The sequence below is a fragment of the Aquarana catesbeiana genome, linkage group LG01 (assembly GCF_042186555.1).
Source record: "Aquarana catesbeiana isolate 2022-GZ linkage group LG01, ASM4218655v1, whole genome shotgun sequence".
Lineage (NCBI taxonomy): Eukaryota > Metazoa > Chordata > Amphibia > Anura > Ranidae > Aquarana > Aquarana catesbeiana.
In genome coordinates this window covers 29220087-29239007 of record NC_133324.1, presented here as the reverse complement: position 1 = coordinate 29239007, position 18921 = coordinate 29220087, and the positions used below count along the sequence as shown (strand labels likewise).

General features: G+C 40.2%; 1 protein-coding gene across 1 annotated transcript in view; it reads right to left on the bottom strand.

Moving 5' to 3' along the window:
- Positions 1-4985: 4985 nt before the first annotated feature.
- Positions 4986-18921, bottom strand: part of LOC141138519 (vomeronasal type-2 receptor 26-like) — a 51418-nt gene continuing 37482 nt past the window's right edge. The window contains exons 3-4 of the mRNA XM_073624675.1: positions 6574-6697; positions 4986-5893 (exon numbers count right to left, since the gene is read on the bottom strand). Coding sequence (XP_073480776.1) covers positions 4986-5893; positions 6574-6697 — 1032 coding nt within the window. The remainder of the gene's footprint in view (positions 5894-6573; positions 6698-18921) is intronic.

Genomic DNA, 18921 nt, shown 5'->3' with positions numbered 1-18921 from the left:
CCATGGAGGACAGGGAATGACAACACTGAACCCAGAAGGGATCAGAGCACATAACTTCTGGGTCCATTGTTCAGAGGAAGATGAGGAGAATGTTCCCCCATCTCCTGTGCTCTTATACCTGAGACTTACCTTGGAGATCCTGGACATCCAGGTGGAACACTGTGAACATTGTGGGGCTTTCACAGCAAATTCGAGCGCCGCGGAACATCCCATAATGCACTGCGATATTACAGTGCATTGGCGTCTTAGGATTGGCCAAAGCATGCACCTGACCTGCATGCTTTGGCCAATTACAGCGCACTTTGCTGAGAGAGCCATAATTGGCCAAAGGCAGGGTGCCTTTGGACAATCATGACTCAGGGGGCTAAGTCCACGCCCCACACTATATAAGGCTGCTTACTCAGTGGCCGTATATAGTGAAATTATGAATGAAAAGAGATTAGGCAGGTTAGTTAGTGGCGTGCAGGCAGTGTATTTGATATATATAGTATATAATATAATATAATATATACTATATATATAATATATATATATATATATGTATACTATATAATATAATAACTATATAATATAGTATATAGTGTGTATATGTGTGTGTATATATATATATATATATATATATATATATATATATATATATATATATATATATATATACTATATAATATATATATGTATACTATATAATATAATATATATATATATATATATATATATATATATATATATATATATATATATATATATATATATATATATACTCTGCATTTATTGTATACTAGATATTCAGAGTAGACTCTATATTCAGTCAATGCAGGCAGTGTAGTTTATATAGCACAGTGTATTCAAGTGGTTAAAGGGAACCCTATGCCAAAATAAAATCAAAAAATGGTGTGGGTTCCCCCCCAAAATCTACACCAGGCCCTTCATGTCTGGTATGGATTTTAAGGGGAACCCCGCACCAAAATGTAAAAAAAAAATTGGCATGGGGTCTCCCCAAAATCCATACTAGACCCTTATCAGAGCATGCAATCTGGCAGGCCGCAGGAAAAGAGGGGGACAAGAGAGCGCTCCCCCCTCCTGAATCATACCAGGTCACGTGCCCTCGAGATGGGGAGAGTGCTTTGGGGTCCCCCCCACAGCACCAAGTCCCCATATTGATGGTGACAAGGGCCTCATCTCCACAACCCTTCGGTGATTCTGGGGGTCTGCAGGCGGGGGGCTTATCAGAATCTGGAAGCCCCCTTTAACAAGGGGGCCCACAGATAATACCCCAAATATGTGAATGGGTATTGGGTACATTGTACCCCTACCCATTCATCAAAAAGGGGCAAAAAAGTAAAAACAACAGCAGACCGTTTTTGACAATTCCTTTATTAAAAAAAGTGCCCCGCGATGTCCATTCATCTTCAATCACGGTACCGACGGACTAAAAAAAACCCCTTAAAACTCTGCCTCAATGGGAGGCGTCCCCACGACTGCTGTCTTTTCACTTTGACGGTTGTTATATAGGCAAGGGCGGGTGGGGCCACCTAGTGACGTAAACGGGTGACCCCACCGCCCTCTGATGGCACATTACGTCAGAAGGGGGCGGGTCACTTGGTTACATCACAGGGTGGCCCCACCCTTGCCTATATAACAGCTGTGAAAGCGAAAAGACGGCAGTCACAGGGAAGCCTCCCATGGAGGTGGAGTTTTTCCATTTTTAAAAAAATATTTTTTTGGTCTGTCGGCGCCGTGATTGAAGATGGATTTACATTGCGGGATGCTTTTTATTTAGTAAAGGAATTTTCAAAAACTGTCTGCTGTCGTTTTTACTTTTTTGATACTTTTTTGGTGAATGGGTAGGGGTACAATGTACCCGATACCCATTCACAGGGGGGGTGGGATCTGGGGGCCCCCTTATTAAAGGGGGTTTCCAGATTATGATAATCAGTCCCCCACAACCACCAGGCAAGGATTGTGGGAATAAGGCCCTTGTCCCCAACAACATGGGGACAAGGTGCTTTGGGGGGACCCCAAAGCACCCTCCCCATGTTGAGGGCATGTGGCCTGGTACAGTTCAGGAGGGGGGGCGCTCTCTCGTCCCCCCCCTTTTCCTGCGGCCTGCCAGGTTGCGTGCTCGGATAAGGGTCTGGTATGGATTTTGGGGGGACCCCCACGTCATTTTTTTTTAACTTTTTGGCGCGGGGTTCCCCTTAAAATCCATACCAGACCTGAAGGGCCTGGTATGGATTTTGGGGGGATCCCCACACCATTTTTTTTTTAATTTTGGCGTGTAGTTCCTCTTAATATCTATACTAAACCCGAAGGGCCTGATATGGACTGGGGGTGGGGGGGACCCACGCCGTTTTTTTCAATGATTTTTTATGTATATTGCTGGGATCCGGCAATACATTACAGCTGTGAGCAATTTTAAATGATGTTTTTTCCTTTAGAAATGTAATTTTGCTGCAGTACTGTTATAAACATGGGAAGGCAGACTAAGGGGCCCCAAGGCACGATATTTAAAGGAATATTTCATTTTTATTGTTTCACTTTAAGCATTATCAAAATCACTGCTCCTGAAAAAAAACATCAATTTTTAAAACTTTTTTGCATTGATACATGTCCCCTGGGGCAGGACCCGGGTCCCCATAAACTTTTTATGGCAATAACTTGCATATAAGCCTTTAAAATTAGCACTTTTGGTTTTTCATGTTTGTGTCCCATAGACTTTAACGGTGTTCGCACAAGTTTTTTTGTCTGTTCGCATGTTCTGGTGTGAACCGAACAGGGGGGTGTTCGACTCATCCCTACTAGACACAGAGTTGGGGTGGGGGGGTCAGATGAGGAGGTAAACATTTTACAGTATGTGTGGAAATGATTGGACAGCTTGACAGCCACTCAAATCAATTCCACATGAAAGCTGACAAGAAAATGTTAACAAATTCCCAAGTGCGATAGTGGTCGGTAGTCTGTTTACATGTCAATGCTGCCTTATGTTGGTGTAAGAGAAAGGGTTAAAACAATTATTCATTGACCTCTGTAGCTGAGGGCATTATGGAGCAATTGATTATTGAATGTAGTCGTTATTCAGGGCTTAGCACTCTGCTCTCCCCTCTTTCTCTGTACCCGATCTGTGCTTACATTAAAGATTAGAAGTCTGACAGGCTGCCAAGTAACTCCTGGAAGGTGGATCAGAATGAAAGTACTTCTGCTGGAAACTTTGAGGATAATATACTCCACAGTGTCTGCACTCTGCACCTACAGAGGTGGCTAAGAACTTATCTGAACATTCCGAGCCCATTCACAAGAATTCGGTGGATATGGGCCACCTGACATACTGTTCAATATTGAAAAAATATGAATGTAACTTTGTGAAAGAGGCAATGAAGGCACAGTGAGATATATTGTAAATACAAATGTTTACAGTAATAATATTCTGAAATGAAAGTTTATCAGGAATTGCATTCAACAGATATGCTATATGGCCAAATATTTGTAGTCAGCTGACCTTTACACCTATATAATTCAAAAATATGAATTAAAATATTATTATGGAGGGCCCCCCCCACCTTTGTGCCTATAACTTTTTCCACATTCTTGGGAAGGCTGTTCACAAGATTTGGAATGTATCTGTGGGAATTTGTGCCCTTTCAACCAAAGGAACCTCAGTGAGGTCAGATGCTGATGTTGGATGAGAAGACCTGACTCCTAATCAGTTTATGGTCAGGTCAGGACTGTGTTTTTGACATTTGAGTTTCTCCACTCCAAACTTATCAAACCATGTCTTTATAGAGCTGGATTTGTGCTCAGGGGGACAGTCATGCTGGAACAGGAAAGGTTGAAAGAAAACAATTGCTCACATATAGTGTAGAGCAGGGGTGCAGTATCAGCAGTATGGTTGACTTCAAAGGGCCGGTTGTATCTGGGGTGCACTACATACAGAGTGCAGGATTCAGGAGTGAGTTACATAGAGAATGCAGAGATCAGAATTACACTACATACAGAGTGTAGAGTTCATGAGTGCACTATATACAGAGTGCAGGGTTTAGAGGTACGTTACATACAGATTGTGGAGCTCAGGAGTGCGTTAGACAGAGAGTGCAGAGTTAAAGGTGACACTACATACAGAGTGTAGAGTACATAGCTTTCTCGCATCTTTTTCTCCTAACTGGTCCAGCTCTAGTACCTTCGTGTGTAGGTGGCTCTGCCTCACCTTGCAGGTTGATCACTCTCTCTCTCAGATTCAGGAGATCTGTCCCTACCATGCCCCACTGTGAGAGCATGCAGGGATCTGTTAGTTCTAGGAGCTGCTGAGGGAAAAGCCGTCTCTTGTAAGCATAGAAGGCTTCTGTTTTTACAAGTGACAGTGGGGAGCGGGAGTCGAGGGTGAGCGCAAGATGATGCGGAATGGAGTTCCATCACATTCTGACTGCAAAACTGGGTGCAAAGGCCACATGACAAGGCCTGGCAGGCTGGATTTGGCCCACAGGCCTTGTGTTTGATGTCTGTGCTGTAGAGGGATGAATGACAACAGAGGGGTGGATGAAGCTGTTTCTAGTCCTGTTGGTACTTGTACTGGGTTGAACTTGTACTGACTGGTGATCTTGAAGCTTTCTTTCCTATCACACTTCAATCAGTGTGTGAGAGCAAAGTGGGAGCAAGCTCCTAACTGCAGGTCTTGGTTACATTGTGTAATGCTTTGACTGGTCACAATTTTTTTTTTATGCCCAATGGACAGTGCAGTTACAGTACTTACTTGTGCATGCTAGGAGGCATGTAAGATCAAGAAAAAAATTAAGCTCCAGAATAGCCTCCCTCTCTGTAACATCCACCTTCCATTCACTTATTGTATATACACTAGGCAGACAGAAGGCAGTTAATATACACAAATAATAATGTCATTCATAATGATGATGGTAATGATGATGATTGTAGCAATATGACTGAACTTGTTTAATCTGGTCTACAGCATTATACATTGAATCAATGTGTTACATTTACAACATTCTTTTCCCCAACATCGTTCCCCTTGTGTTCAGCTCAGGTTTTAAAAGCAAAATGTAGAATTTTGGAAAAAACAAACACAATAATATTCCAGCACTGGAGGTCAGTATGGCGAATATCTCCACAGCCACCATGTATTTCCCTCTGGTGCTCAGATAGGCCGGGATCATGGCAACCCAGACACTACAGAACACCAGCATGCTGAAGGTGATGTACTTGGCCTCATTAAAACTGTCCGGTAATGTCCTCACCATGAAAGCCAGAACAAAACTCAGAGCTGCCAAAAACCCCATATAACCCAACATAGAGTAGAACCCAATACCTGACCCTTCATTGCACTGAATGATGATCTTCCCAGGAGAAGAGTCCATGTCATACTCCTGAAATGGTGGAGAGATGGACAACCAGAGCATGCAATTCATAACCTGAATGGATGAGCAGAATAACAGGACTGTATTGGGAAGTTTGACTCCCACCCATTTTCTACAAGAGCATCCAGGTTTGGTGGCTTTAAAAGCAATGAAGACCATGATGGTTTTGGCTAGGATAGAAGATGCTGAGATGGTGAAGGGAATTCCAAAAGTGACTTGTTGCAGCATACAGGTTATATCCACAGGATGGCCAAGGAACAGAAACACAGACAGGAAACTCAATATGAGGGAAAAGAGCAGAATGAAGCTGAGGTTCCGGTTATTGGCTCTGACTATGGGAGTGCTCCGAAACCAAAAAAATAGTCCAAGTATAAGGAGTGATGTTGTAGCAAATATGACTGAAGTTACAGAAAAAAAAAAAACTAGAACATCCTCCTCATATGATAAATACTCATTGACTTTGCCAATACACATATTTTTAGCTTTGTTAGGCCATTCATTTTCAGGACACTTCTTGCAGTTTTTACTGTCTGTAAAGTAAAAAATAAGTGAAAATTACATTAGGCATGGTATACCAAGAATATATTTTGACAGTATTGACTTTTTCAGTAATTTCCTTAATATACCTTAAAGTTTTTTTGAGATAAGATGAATATTAAATATGAAAAAAAAGCTGTGCAAAACAAAAATAAAATGTTGGAACAATATATATGGTGAATATCTCAAGAAAGCTTTAGTCATGAATAAAGTGTGATGATGACCTACTAAAAATATAAGAACCTCCAGCTTCAGTGATGGCCATGACATGTCTATCTTTAACCTCAACATGTATGTAACAATGAAATTCCCTTATTTTACCATTTTTGGTCTCTTCAGTTAAATAATTTTCCAGACAATTTCTTTTAGATAAGTGCAAAATTATTGGAGGCTTTCTCAGACAGACAGTAGGAGGAAGCTGTTTCTCATTGCTTGCTTGAGAAAGCCTCCAACACTCCCAGAATGGTCTGAGGTAGAAGGGAAATGCAGCAATATTTCCCCCCAAAAAAACAGCAGAAAGGCAGCATCGGTAATCATTCATTTCATACAACGTAGGGATATGTTCGGCTAGCAAAGCGGAAAGTGGTTACAGATCACTTTAAAGGACTTTAAAAAAAATATTTTCTAATTCAACTTTCAATATTAGTCTATTTTAAAGAAACATAAAGCTTACCAGAATAGTTTGATATTTCTCCTTCTGAACATGGAGCACAATTATAACAACATGGGTGATATCCTTCTCTTATGGATTTTCTGAACCCTGGAAGACATTCCTCGGAACACCGACCCCTTGGGACCTAAGATAATATAGAACAATAAGAACTAATCAAGAGCAGAAGTACAGATATAATAGTGTAACTAAGTGAAACTTCTGGTATTTACAATGATGTAGCATGCATACCTTGGTGAAAACACATGAACCATTCCAGAAGGTGGCCCTTCATTAGTCTGAATACCACAGCATGTGCTCTGAACCAGAAGACAGAAAAAGACATCTAGGAGTACTAGCAGAACCCTTTCATTAGAAAGGTTAAAGCAACAAAACTATCTGTACGAGTATAAATGCTGTCTTAAAAACCAAAAAAGAAAATCTCCTATAATACAAAGAGAAGAAAACAAATAGCCATGTAATGATAGTAACCACATACAATCCAGCACTAGAAAGGTTAAGAGTTATAATTTTTAAACTGAAACCCATTATAACAGAGGACACAATCCTGAAAAGGATAGTCCAACCACCCCCCAGTGCTGACCTTCAGGTAACCACTCAAAGGGGCTGCTATCATTTGGGAACAGCCCATACAGATGTAGGGGGCCTGGGTCTCCAGAGGGGCCCTGACCCCAAGTTGGTACCTCCCCTTTATTTCACATTGATAAATAACTAGTCACAACTTTAGCTAGTGCTATCCGCTCCACTGACTTCTGAGTCCCAGCCTCCTGCTGGCTGCTGCTGTCAAAATGATTGGTTGCTAGGACCACCTGGTGTCCTAGCAATCAATCACATGCATTCACAGGCCCCAACAGAGGAGGAGGAGGATATAACCCCCTCCTCCCTGTTCCACCTCATTCTAGTGCTTCGTCACCCAGCTTCTGCCTTCTGTCCTGTTGCTGGGAATGGAACTGGGACTCTGGTGAGAGGGACCCTCTGAGCATTGACCTAGTGCAGGAGATTGATGGGGCCTCTGAAGAGCAATGCCCAGTGGAGAGGAGAGGCAGGCACTGCTGAAGTAGGAATAGCTGTGAAGGCTGAGCAGGGCTTTGAGGTGTGCTGTAACTGTCTATTTGTTGGATTGGGCTGTTACTGTCTTTTTGTTAGATTGGGCTGTGACTCTCTCTTTGTTGGATTGGTCAGTGACTGTCTCTTTGTTGGACTGGGTAGTGACTGTCTTTGTTGGATTGGGTTTTGGCTATTTGTTGTATTGTTCTGTGACTGTCTCTTTTCTAGACTGGGCTGTCTTTTTGCTGGATTGGCCTATCTCTTTGCTGGATGGGGCTGTATCTTTGCTGAGTATATGGGGCTGTTGCTTTGCTTAATATATGGGGGTGTCTCTTTGCTGTATTGGGTCATCACTTTGCTGGATTGGGATGTCACTTTGCTAGATCAGGATGTCTCTTTGCTGAAATTATAGGGATGTCTCTTTGCTGGATTGGGATGTCTCTGTGCTAAATAAAAGGGGCTGTCTCTTTGCTGGATTGGGGTGTCTCTTTGCTGGATTGGGCAATCTCTTTGCTGAATATATGGGGCTGTCTCTTGGTTGACTATATGGGACTGTCTCTTTGCTGAATTGGACTGTCTCTTTGAAAAGGTAGTGCAGTTAATGTTAGTATAAGGTCCTGCTCAAAAGAGCACCTTACACTAATCACCTTGTTGTGCTGGCAGGCTTCATATAGTTTGGAAAAAATATAATTTCTTACTGTTAAATAGGGATGGGCTACATGAGTTCGACTTGAACATTGGCTGTTCGCCCGTTCACCAAAATTGCAGTTTTTTCGGGAGAAGTGATTTTAATATTGCTTAAAGTGAAACAATAAAAGTGAAATATTACTTTAAATTTCGTACCTGGGGGTGTCTATAGTATGCCTGTAAAGTAGCGCATGTTTCCTGTGTTTATAACAGTCCGAGAGCAAAATGACATTTCTAAAGAAAAAAAAGTCATTTAAAAGTGCTAGTGCTAGTGCCGGCTATTAATGAATTGTCGGTCCCGACAATACACATAAGTCATTGAAAGTCATTGAAAAATAAAAATGCGTCGGGGTCCCTCAAAATTCCATTACCAGGCCCTTTAGGTCTGGTATGAATTTTAAGGGGAACTCCGCGCCAAAATGTAAAAAAAAATGGCGTGGGGTTCCCCCAAAAATCCACACCAGACCCTTAACCAAGCACGCAACCTGGCAGGCCGCTGGAAAAGAGGGGGGGACGAGAGAGCACCCCCCCTCCTGAACTGTACCAGGCCACATGCCCTCAACATAGGGAGGATGTCCACCGGAGGCACCCAGCCAATGACGCGGCACCAGCTTGACAGCTCTTATGTAGCTGAGGGCGGGGCCACCTGTCACATAACCCTGTCCCCCACTGACAGGGGGAAACGTCGGGGTTTCCCAGTGACGTGACGGGTGACCCTGCCCTCTCTGATGCAACGCAGGATTCCCGTTGCATCAGAGGGGGGCGGGGTCACCCGTACACAACTAAATTGAATTAATCTTTATAGACACTTTAAATGCATAAGGAAGGAAGAAGGAAAGAAGAGGATCACTGTGCACTGCTGGGACATCAATTTTCACAACCAAACTATTCTATGGTATACATGGAAGTTTTGGTTCCTAAAGGGACTTTTTAAAATACTTGAGAAAGGAAAACCTTTTGAACTGTGAATAATAATTCTGTTTGGCAAAATGTAATGGTCTGAATGTGGACCATGGTATTTTAAACCACTATCGCAGTTTTATGACCATTCTCACTTTTGTGACTTTTTCACTGCTCCACTGTACTGCTTGGATCTTAGAAGAAGGGAGAATTACCCCAATAGATTGTCCTGAAAATGTGACTGTTGCGCAAATAAAAAAGTACTCAACTGTATGGTTGCAAGTGCACTCATATGGCTACAATGAGCCCAAGCTTCTCTCCCCATAAAACACTTTTCAAGCTCTTAGAAAATATGGAGACGTAACTCACATTGTGTGGCTCCACAACCAATTGAATATAATGGAGAAAACGGAGGAAAAAAAACTGGACTTTAAAGGTGGCCACTGATATTCCAAGTAGAAAGAAATGCTCAACAGTATATAGATATAAGGCCTTTTTCACACAGGCGGCTGTTCTGCTGCAGTTAAAAGCATGTTTTGTTATTTTGAAATTCCAAGACTCCAGGCACAGCGATTACTTGCAGTTGTACATTGCGATTAGCTGTGTTTATGTGCGTTTACATGCGGCTGTGTTGGAACATTCTTGTCATTTCTTATGTGCTTCCTGTTTTTTCCTTTCCTTGTTGCTGCTGCTATCCGCAGGAGAAATAGTACACTGCGATTACCTGCAGTTATGTGCAGATAGCTGCAAAAAATCGGTCCTGGACGCAGTCAAATTTCTTTTTTCTAACCGCACAAAACCCCATGTAACGAAACCGTTGCTAAATGCAGTGTGTGTGAATGGGACCATAGGAAAGCATTGTGTGAGTTTAGCTGCGGTAGATAACTTGATCAATCCGCAGCTAAAAGCTGAATTATATCCGCCCCTGTGAAAGGGGTCTAGCAATTCACATTTTATTGGGACAAATATAAAAACTGTAAACATCATGTGCTGTATGCTAATAGAAGTCATATCTCTCCCATATACGCTAAGGAATAGCACAAAATAGTTTATATAGGATAACCTATGCAAATTGGACCACAAAAAAAACATAGATGTATCTGTTTGGTGGTCTTCCATATATGGGGGCCACATGCAGGGTAACTGTATCAACACCAATGGATCGCTATGCGTTTCACCAACAGCTTCTTTAAGGGATCCTATTGGCATATCATATCATAACTTGTATTCAATTACACATATTTTTATACATATATGATATCTTAAATAAACATACATTTAATGCTGAGCACTATATAAATCTAGCATTTGTGTCTGAGTTCATATAGTACATACCAAAGTCAGAACAGAGGGCATGGAGTGCCTATTCCATATCATGGGAGGGAATTAAGAGAGACGTGCAGCAAGCTGAAAATGGGGGCGTACTGGGATACAGCCAAACAACAAGAGCCCAGCCAGGGCAAGACCTATATGAATGAATTGAGATAAATAATGTATTCGTGAATCCAATTTTCTTGACCCTCAAGGGAAAGATATGTATTCCTGTAAGAGGTACAAGGATCGCTGCAGCTACTCATATGTAGACTTACTTATAGCACACGTTCACATATCATAGTTAAGATGCCATTAAGAAGCAGGGACTCACTTGAAACTATAGGTCCTGGGACGCATGCGCGGAGTCTAGCGAGGCGGACATGCATTGCTAGAGCTCCGCACTGCTGAGGCGAGAAGAAACAGATAAAGCGGAGACTGCAGGCTCAAAAGGTACCCAGATGAACCTCTTTGCCCCAGGGAACAAACTGTGAAAGTTTGGGCAGAAAAAATGGTACTGGGAGGAAGCCGTGGCAAAACTAAAAATCACCTCACAAAGAACTCACAGGCACACACCGTGACTAAAGCAGCGCCAGTCACCTCACCATATACAGCTTCAGTGCGCTCTCACAGACAGAAAATGTCACAGCAAGACTCTCCATTTGAGTCAGAAAATGAACAAATTCTCTCACAGAACTCACCACAAACCTCCTCAGCATCCCCAGCATTACTGTTACAATTTGAAAGAATGCTCCATAAGGCTTTAAAACAAACTTCAGAGCAAATAACAAACAGTCTAACAAAAGAAATAAGAGAGCTGGGAAACCACACCGCAGCCTTAGAAATAAAAATGGATGAAATTGAAAATACTACTCAAGATAATATAACAGAAATGGAAAACCTAAAAGAAGAGAATTTAATACTTCAAACTAAGCTTGAAGATTATGAAAATAGAGCCAGATGTTCCAAACTGCGCATAAGGGGAATCCCTGAAACAGTGACAGACTTGCTATCTACAATTACGGCTCTATTACAAGAACTGCAGCCAGATATCCCAATTGAACGTTTAGAACTGGACAGAGTTCACACAGCCCTTACAGGCAAAAAAACGGATGGACCCCCTTGTGATATAATTATAAAATTTCATTACTACAGGACAAAAGAACAAATATTGGCAGCCGCAAGAGTAAAAAAGGAACTGAATTTTCAAGGTCACAAATATCAAATTTTTGCTGATTTATTCCAACTTACTATCGCAAAACAACGCTCCATGAAACCCCAATTAATGGAACTGCAACGTCACAATATTATGTATCAATGGGGATCCCCCTTTTCTGTCAGATTTACTTACCAAGGTACAACCTACAGGAGTAGATCTGCAGATGAACTACAACAGACCCTTTTAAAATTGAATCTGACAGAACTCACAAGCAGCAATTCCTCTTCATGCAGAAGAATGGCATCATCCTCATCTTCAAACAACACTCAGAAAATCTCAGAACAAAATGGAATTCATCATTCTCACAAAAGAAGCCGTTATGTAACCGCTTCCATGGACCAAGAAGATTCCATGGACTGACAACTTAATTCCTAGTATCTCTTCAACATTCTCACTTAGAGACTATGGAGACTTAGAGATTTGAAAATATAACTGAGTGTAACCTTATCTTGATATTCACATACTATGTGAGATCAAATTACATTCAAGTTATATTTCTTATTATTACTGGTTTCAATAGCTTCAAAATCTAAAAATGTAATAAGGAACTCTTTACTCAGTTGTCCAATTTAGACAATAATAACAGATAAATTATTTTTAGTTGCAAACGTGCAAAAACTGATACTGAAGTAATAGGAGCTTTTGCTTTTCTTTTCACAATATAAGTATATTATTACCTAAATACTTCCTCTACTTTTGATTTCTGTTGATCTAATCAGTATCAATACAATTTTAAATTTATGAATTATCATATTTATGCAAATACATATGATTGAAATATGTAATAGTTTATTCTAATAGGTTTAAATTCCCGAAAATTTTAAAATTAATCATTATCCATACTAAAGTTATGAATGGTACTTTCTTGACTGAATTATTTAACATAAGGTGATATTAACTATATACAATTACCTTAGAACAACTAATTCTACAAATATTAAATATCCTGCACTCTAATTATTGAGGCATCCTTATGATGCCTTTTATTATAGCACTTCTCTCCTGTAAGCGGAAGATCCGTGTACCCCCATTAGCCTTCCTCATTCCCCCACCCATAATATGTGGGAGTCTGATGAAGGCACCTTTTCCCCTGATAGAGATATTTATTCTCTCTCACGGGCAACTTGCGATTACTTACACATAATACGTCATACAATGTACCAACTAATCTTATATGTTTTCTATTTATTCTTCACTCCAGACTCCACTGGATTCTTTCCTACCTTTTCATTTCTTCAGTCCACACAGGTTGATCCACGCAGTCAGCATGGCTTAATAAAAAGTAAGTCAAAACTATTTGATCTGTTACCATGGCACCATTGAATATCCTGTCCCTGAATGTTCAGGGCATAAATGTTCCTCAGAAAAGGACCAAAGCATTCCGTACTTTCCATAACAAGAAGGCCCACGTTGTGTGCCCACAAGAAACACATTTCACCAATAATTCCACACCTAAATATATGTCCCCTTTTTACCCACAATTTTTCACAGCTTCAGCCAGTACCAAACAAAGGGGAACCCTAATTGCATTTCACTGGTCCACACCATTCACATTATCATCAGAAATTAAAGACCCAGAAGGTCGATACCTGATACTCATGGGTTATATAATGGATGCAGCAGTCACAGTGATTTCCTACTACGCTCCTAATAAACAACCTACACCTTTCCTCTCACATATATTACAAGTGATTAATACGCACAAAATGGGAACAGTGATTATGTGCGGGGATTCAAACCAGGTCTTCCTCCCATTTTTCGATAAATCACCTTTTACTCCATCCAGAACGACCTCTAAATTCCATTTTTTCCCAACTTCTTTCCAGATACAATCTGGTCGATTCTTGGAGAGAAAGTAATCCAATAAAAAAGCAATTCACTTATTTTTCACATCCTCATCAATCCTTTACCAGAATAGATCATATTTTTCTAACAATAGGAATGATACCAGAGATTATTGCGTCAGATATAATTCTGATTCCTTGGTCAGACCATAACGCGGTATACACAACCATAGCCTCAACAATACCAAAAGCACATGACCCAACTTGGTACCTACCGGACATAATGCTCAAACACCCATCACATCGCATGACTATTGAACAAGCTTTAAAGGAATACATATCAATCAACAATAATCCAGACATTTCCCCGATAACATTATGGGAAGCTCACAAACCTGTTTTGCGTGGTTCTCTACAAAGACAAATGGCATTGTTTAAAAGAGAACGCAAACTTCTTGCAAAGAAACTAGAACTAAATTTTAACGCAGCCTCTGTATCATTCCAAGATAATCCATCTCAGAGTACAAAATCTCATTTGGAAAAAACTAGATTGGAATACGATCTATTTCTCACAGAATCAGTAGATAAATTCCTCAAACGCTCTAGGCACAATTTCTACATGAATACAAACAAACCAGGCACATATTTGGCACGGGCATTAAACTCTACTACGGTAATAAATCTTTCAAACCTATACGTTTGAAATTATCAAAAGATGTTTATACTAGCAATCCAGTCAAAATAGTTCACAAATTTCATTCACATCTTGTAGACTTATATAAGTCAAATAAAGAATTTAACCCTACAGAAGCTGAATCTTTCTTCTCAAAAATTACCTTACCTGAGTTGTCCCAGAACCAAAAAAACAGTCTTGAAGAACCTATAACTATAGAGGAAGTTGCTAATGCCATTAAAGATCAAAAGACCTGGCCCAGACGGATATTCGGCCCTATATTACAAAACATTTTCAGAGATTCTTTCCCCTATTCTAGCTGAAACTTTCAACAAACTTTTAGAAGGACATTCCTTTCGGCAGGAAACACTAATGGCAATTGTATGTATGATCCCAAAACCCCTTTCTGACGATACTTCCTGCATAAATTATCAGCCTATTTCTCTATTAAATCTTGATATCAAATTATTAGCAAAACACCTTAATAATATCATAGGTAAACTAATACATAGAGATCAAGTAGGCTTTATGTCAAATAGACAGGCAGGCAATAATATACGCAGGGCAGTGCTATTGGCACATATTGCTCAAAAATGAAAAATCCCTTCATGTTTTTTATCTCTCAATATTAAGAGGGCATTCAATACAGTATCCTGGCAATATATGCACTATTCCTTACAAAAAATGGGGTATTGGATCACAGCATTGAATAATAAACCCAAAGCCTACATAAAATATGCTGGATACAAATCTGATGCTTTTAATATCGAAAGAGGTACCCGGCAAGGTTGTCCATTATCTCCCCTCTTATTTTCCCTTTTACTCGAACCCATCGCCCAATATGTTAGAATAAACCATACTATAACTGGCATTGAAGTAAGAGGTATTACACACAAAATATGTATATTTGCAGATGACATACTGCTTTTCTTATCATCACCACAGGTCTCATGTCCCAATCTAATGCCTGTCCTTGATGGATTTGTAGCCTTCTCTGGCCTTATGATAAACCCTAAGAAATGCCAAGTGCTCAACATTTCACTATCAAACCTGGAACTAATTCCGGCGAAGGTTGCACTCCCGTTTACCTGGGCAGAGAAATCAATCCCATACCTTGGAATTCAATTAACAGCATCTCATTCAGACTTATTTTCAACCAATTATCCTCCTTTACTAAGGCAGATCACAAACTTATTAAAGCAATGGTCGCAACTTCCTCTATCCTGGATAGGAAAGATTAAAATGACTATTCTACCTAAACTACTATACCTATTCAGAGTTCTTCCTATTCCAGTTCCTCCCTATTTTTTGAGACTAGTGCAAAAAAGAACAACTTCATTTATATGGGGCTCTTCCAAACCATGTATACCAATACACACATTACATCTTCCCAAAATTAAAGGAGGCCTGGGATATCCTAACTTTACTAACTATTACAGAGCAGCTCACTTGGCCAGTCTTTCCAAGTATCACGTAAAACAGGAAATCCCATTTTGGGTATTTATAGAGGCTTCAGAATGTGATCCTCTATCTATATCAAACTTGTTATGGCTTGAACCCAAAGACCGTTCTAAAATACATAATCCCATAACTAAACCCTTTTTATTTCTCTGGGATAAACTAAAAATTAAATATCAATTACAATCTCCACACAATCCCCTCCTATCTTTTATCAGAAATCCGGCCTTCTACCCAGCATGGATCTATCCAAAATCATTTAAAGCTTGGACAACTTCAGGTGTTCTGAAACTACACAATTTTGTTACATCTACATCATTCCTTCCATTTCCAACGCTTAGAGAAAACTATGATCTACCAAACTCTGAAATATTTAGATACCTCCAAATTAAAAACTTCTTTACACCATTCCTAAATGTGGATATACCCTTGTCCCAATTATCCATTTTTGAATCAACCTGTGAAAAAGACCCATTTGCTAAAGGAATAATTTCATCTATTTATAATTAATTTTTTGGAGTCACAAATTTCAACAAACCAACTTACATTCAGAAATGGGAGGAGGATCTGGGGCGAACTTTAGAGGACACAGAATGGTCAAGTATATGGCTCACATCTAAATCTTCCTCGCCCAATGGTTTGGCATTGAAAGCAAATTATAAAGTTCTTACCTGATGGTATCTTGTACCTGCCAGAGTGGCTAAATATTCACCTAATACCTCAGCTCTTTGTTTTCGAGGGTGTCCAGACATAGGCACACATTTACATATATGGTGGACGTGCCCATTAATCCAAATTTTCTGGAAGGAAGTTTTCGTGATTGCGTCTAAAATATTCAAAAGGAAAATACAACCTGACCCATTCATAGCTTTGCTTAACTTGAAATCGGAATGGTTAACATTTTCTCAATACAAACTTATGATCCAACTATTAACGGCAGCGAAGCAAACAGTGGCCAAGGCATGGAGATCCCCTACGTTGGTTCTGGCAGAAACAATTCAAAGAATGAATAACACAATGTCTCATGCCAAGATGGCAGCTATCGATCATAACCAAATCCCAAAATTTGAAAAATTTGGGCATCCTTGGATAAAACAACAATTTCTGTCAAATTTCAATGATTCGGTCCTTTTGCCATGGTAGCAGATTAAGTAACTTATAGAAACATCCATTTCAATGCTTCAGGAAGAAGCCAATGGACGATAAAATGACGGGTGGGTCAACCTTTTGGACTATATCTTTATCTTTCTATCCTTTTTCTTCTTTTTCTTTCCTTTCCTCCACCTCATGATCAAAGCTCTTTATCAGAATACATCTGATCTGTACACATATTACCAACAGTTAATATCTATAGGTGATATAGATTTCTTAAATAACTCTAAAAGAAATTGATGTATTACTTTCCACCTTTATTTTAGGTTTTGTGTACCTAATTTTTATTATTTGATCATTTTAAGTTAAATACTTATACAAATTCTAATGTATAACAATGAGCTTACTTTATAGATCCTTGTACAGTATCATGTATCTTTATATTATTGTATGTTCAATAAACTTTTTTGGACAAGGAAACTATAGGTCCTGCAGAATAATCCCAATGGTTGTGGTATAGAGAGCAGGTACGTATGCGTCCAATTGGCAAAACAGATAATTCAGGGGTAAGCCGATGCCTTAAAAAAGAAGGGGTATTTTGTATAAGTATACTATCCCCATACTGAGAGGTAAAGTCAAAAGGAAATGAAAAAGGCAAAGGAAAGCAATAAGAAGTGTAAAAATGCAATCAGGGCAGCTAAAAAAAGTTTACGAGAGACACACAAGCAGAGTAAAAAAAAAAAGAGACATTTTTTAAATATATTAACAGTAAAAATGCAAAATCAGAGCACATTGCACACATAAAAGATGAGGCTGGGAGGATGTTTACAGATGACACAAAGAAGGCAACTGTACTAAATGCCTTCTTCTACTCAGTTTTTATGCAGGAAAAGGAGGGGTTTACTGACTGTGATTGTACTGTTAGTGACATATCACAGAACATACCCTCATGGCTAACAGAGGCCGGAGTCAAATGCCAGAGGACTAAATTCCCCCTTCAAGCGTAATCTCCTATAGAAAGAAGCGCTAACCCACCACACAGACATACTTTGTGTGCAAGAAATGCACTTCGCCAAAGACAAATCCCCTACCTGCTCACACAAACGCTACCCGCACAGTTTTTTTGCCAATGCCCTTCAAAAAAAGAGAGGAGTAATGATCGCGATCAGCTCTTCTGTCTCCTTCCAATTACATCACTGTGAGGCTGACGAGGACGGTAGGTACTTGATTCTCTCCGCAACGATCAAGAACCAACGCCTTACCATAGTGAATCTGTATGCGCCCAACACGGGGCAAAAGAAATTTTACACAAACCTAATCTCTAAATTAGGCCCTTATAGACTCCCTGGTCATCTCCCGCCTTGACTACTGCAACTCCCTCCTCATTGGTTTACCTCTAAATAGGCTATCCCCACTTCAGTCCATCATGAACGCTGCGGCCAGGCTCATCCACCACACAAACCGCTCAGCGTCTGCTACACCCCTCTGCCAATCCCTCCATTGGCTGCCACTCAGTCACCGAATTAAATTCAAGATACTAACTATAACTTACAAAGCCATCCACAACCTGGCCCCTAGCTACATCTCTAACCTAGTCACAAAATACCAACCTAATCGTTCTCTTCGCTCCTCCCAAGACCTCCTGCTCTCAAACTCCCTTGTCACCTCATCCCATGCTCGCCTTCAGGACTTCTCCAGAGCCTCCCCCATCCTCTGGAATGCTCTTCCCCAATCCGTCCGATTTTCTCCTACCTTATCCACTTTCAGACGATCCCTGAAAACTCATCTCTTCAGAGAAGCCTATCTGGCCCCCACCTAACAACTGTACATTTATCTTCTCAATCAGCACATCACCCACAGCTATTACCTCTTGTATCTCTTAACCTTCCCTCTTAGATTGTAAGCTCTAAGTGAGCAGGGCCCTCTGATTCCTACTGTATCAAATTGTATTGTATTTGTACTGTCTACCCTCAAGTTGTAAAGCGCTACGTAAACTGTTGGCGCTATATAAATATTGTATAATAATAATAATAATATAGATCCAATCCAATAATGCTATTTGGGGATTTCAATGAAGTTATTGACAACTCCCTAGACACTTCAAACCCATCCAAAAGAAGACCATCTGCATTGTCCTCTTTATTGCAAAAGGAAGACTTATACAATCCCTGGAGATGCTT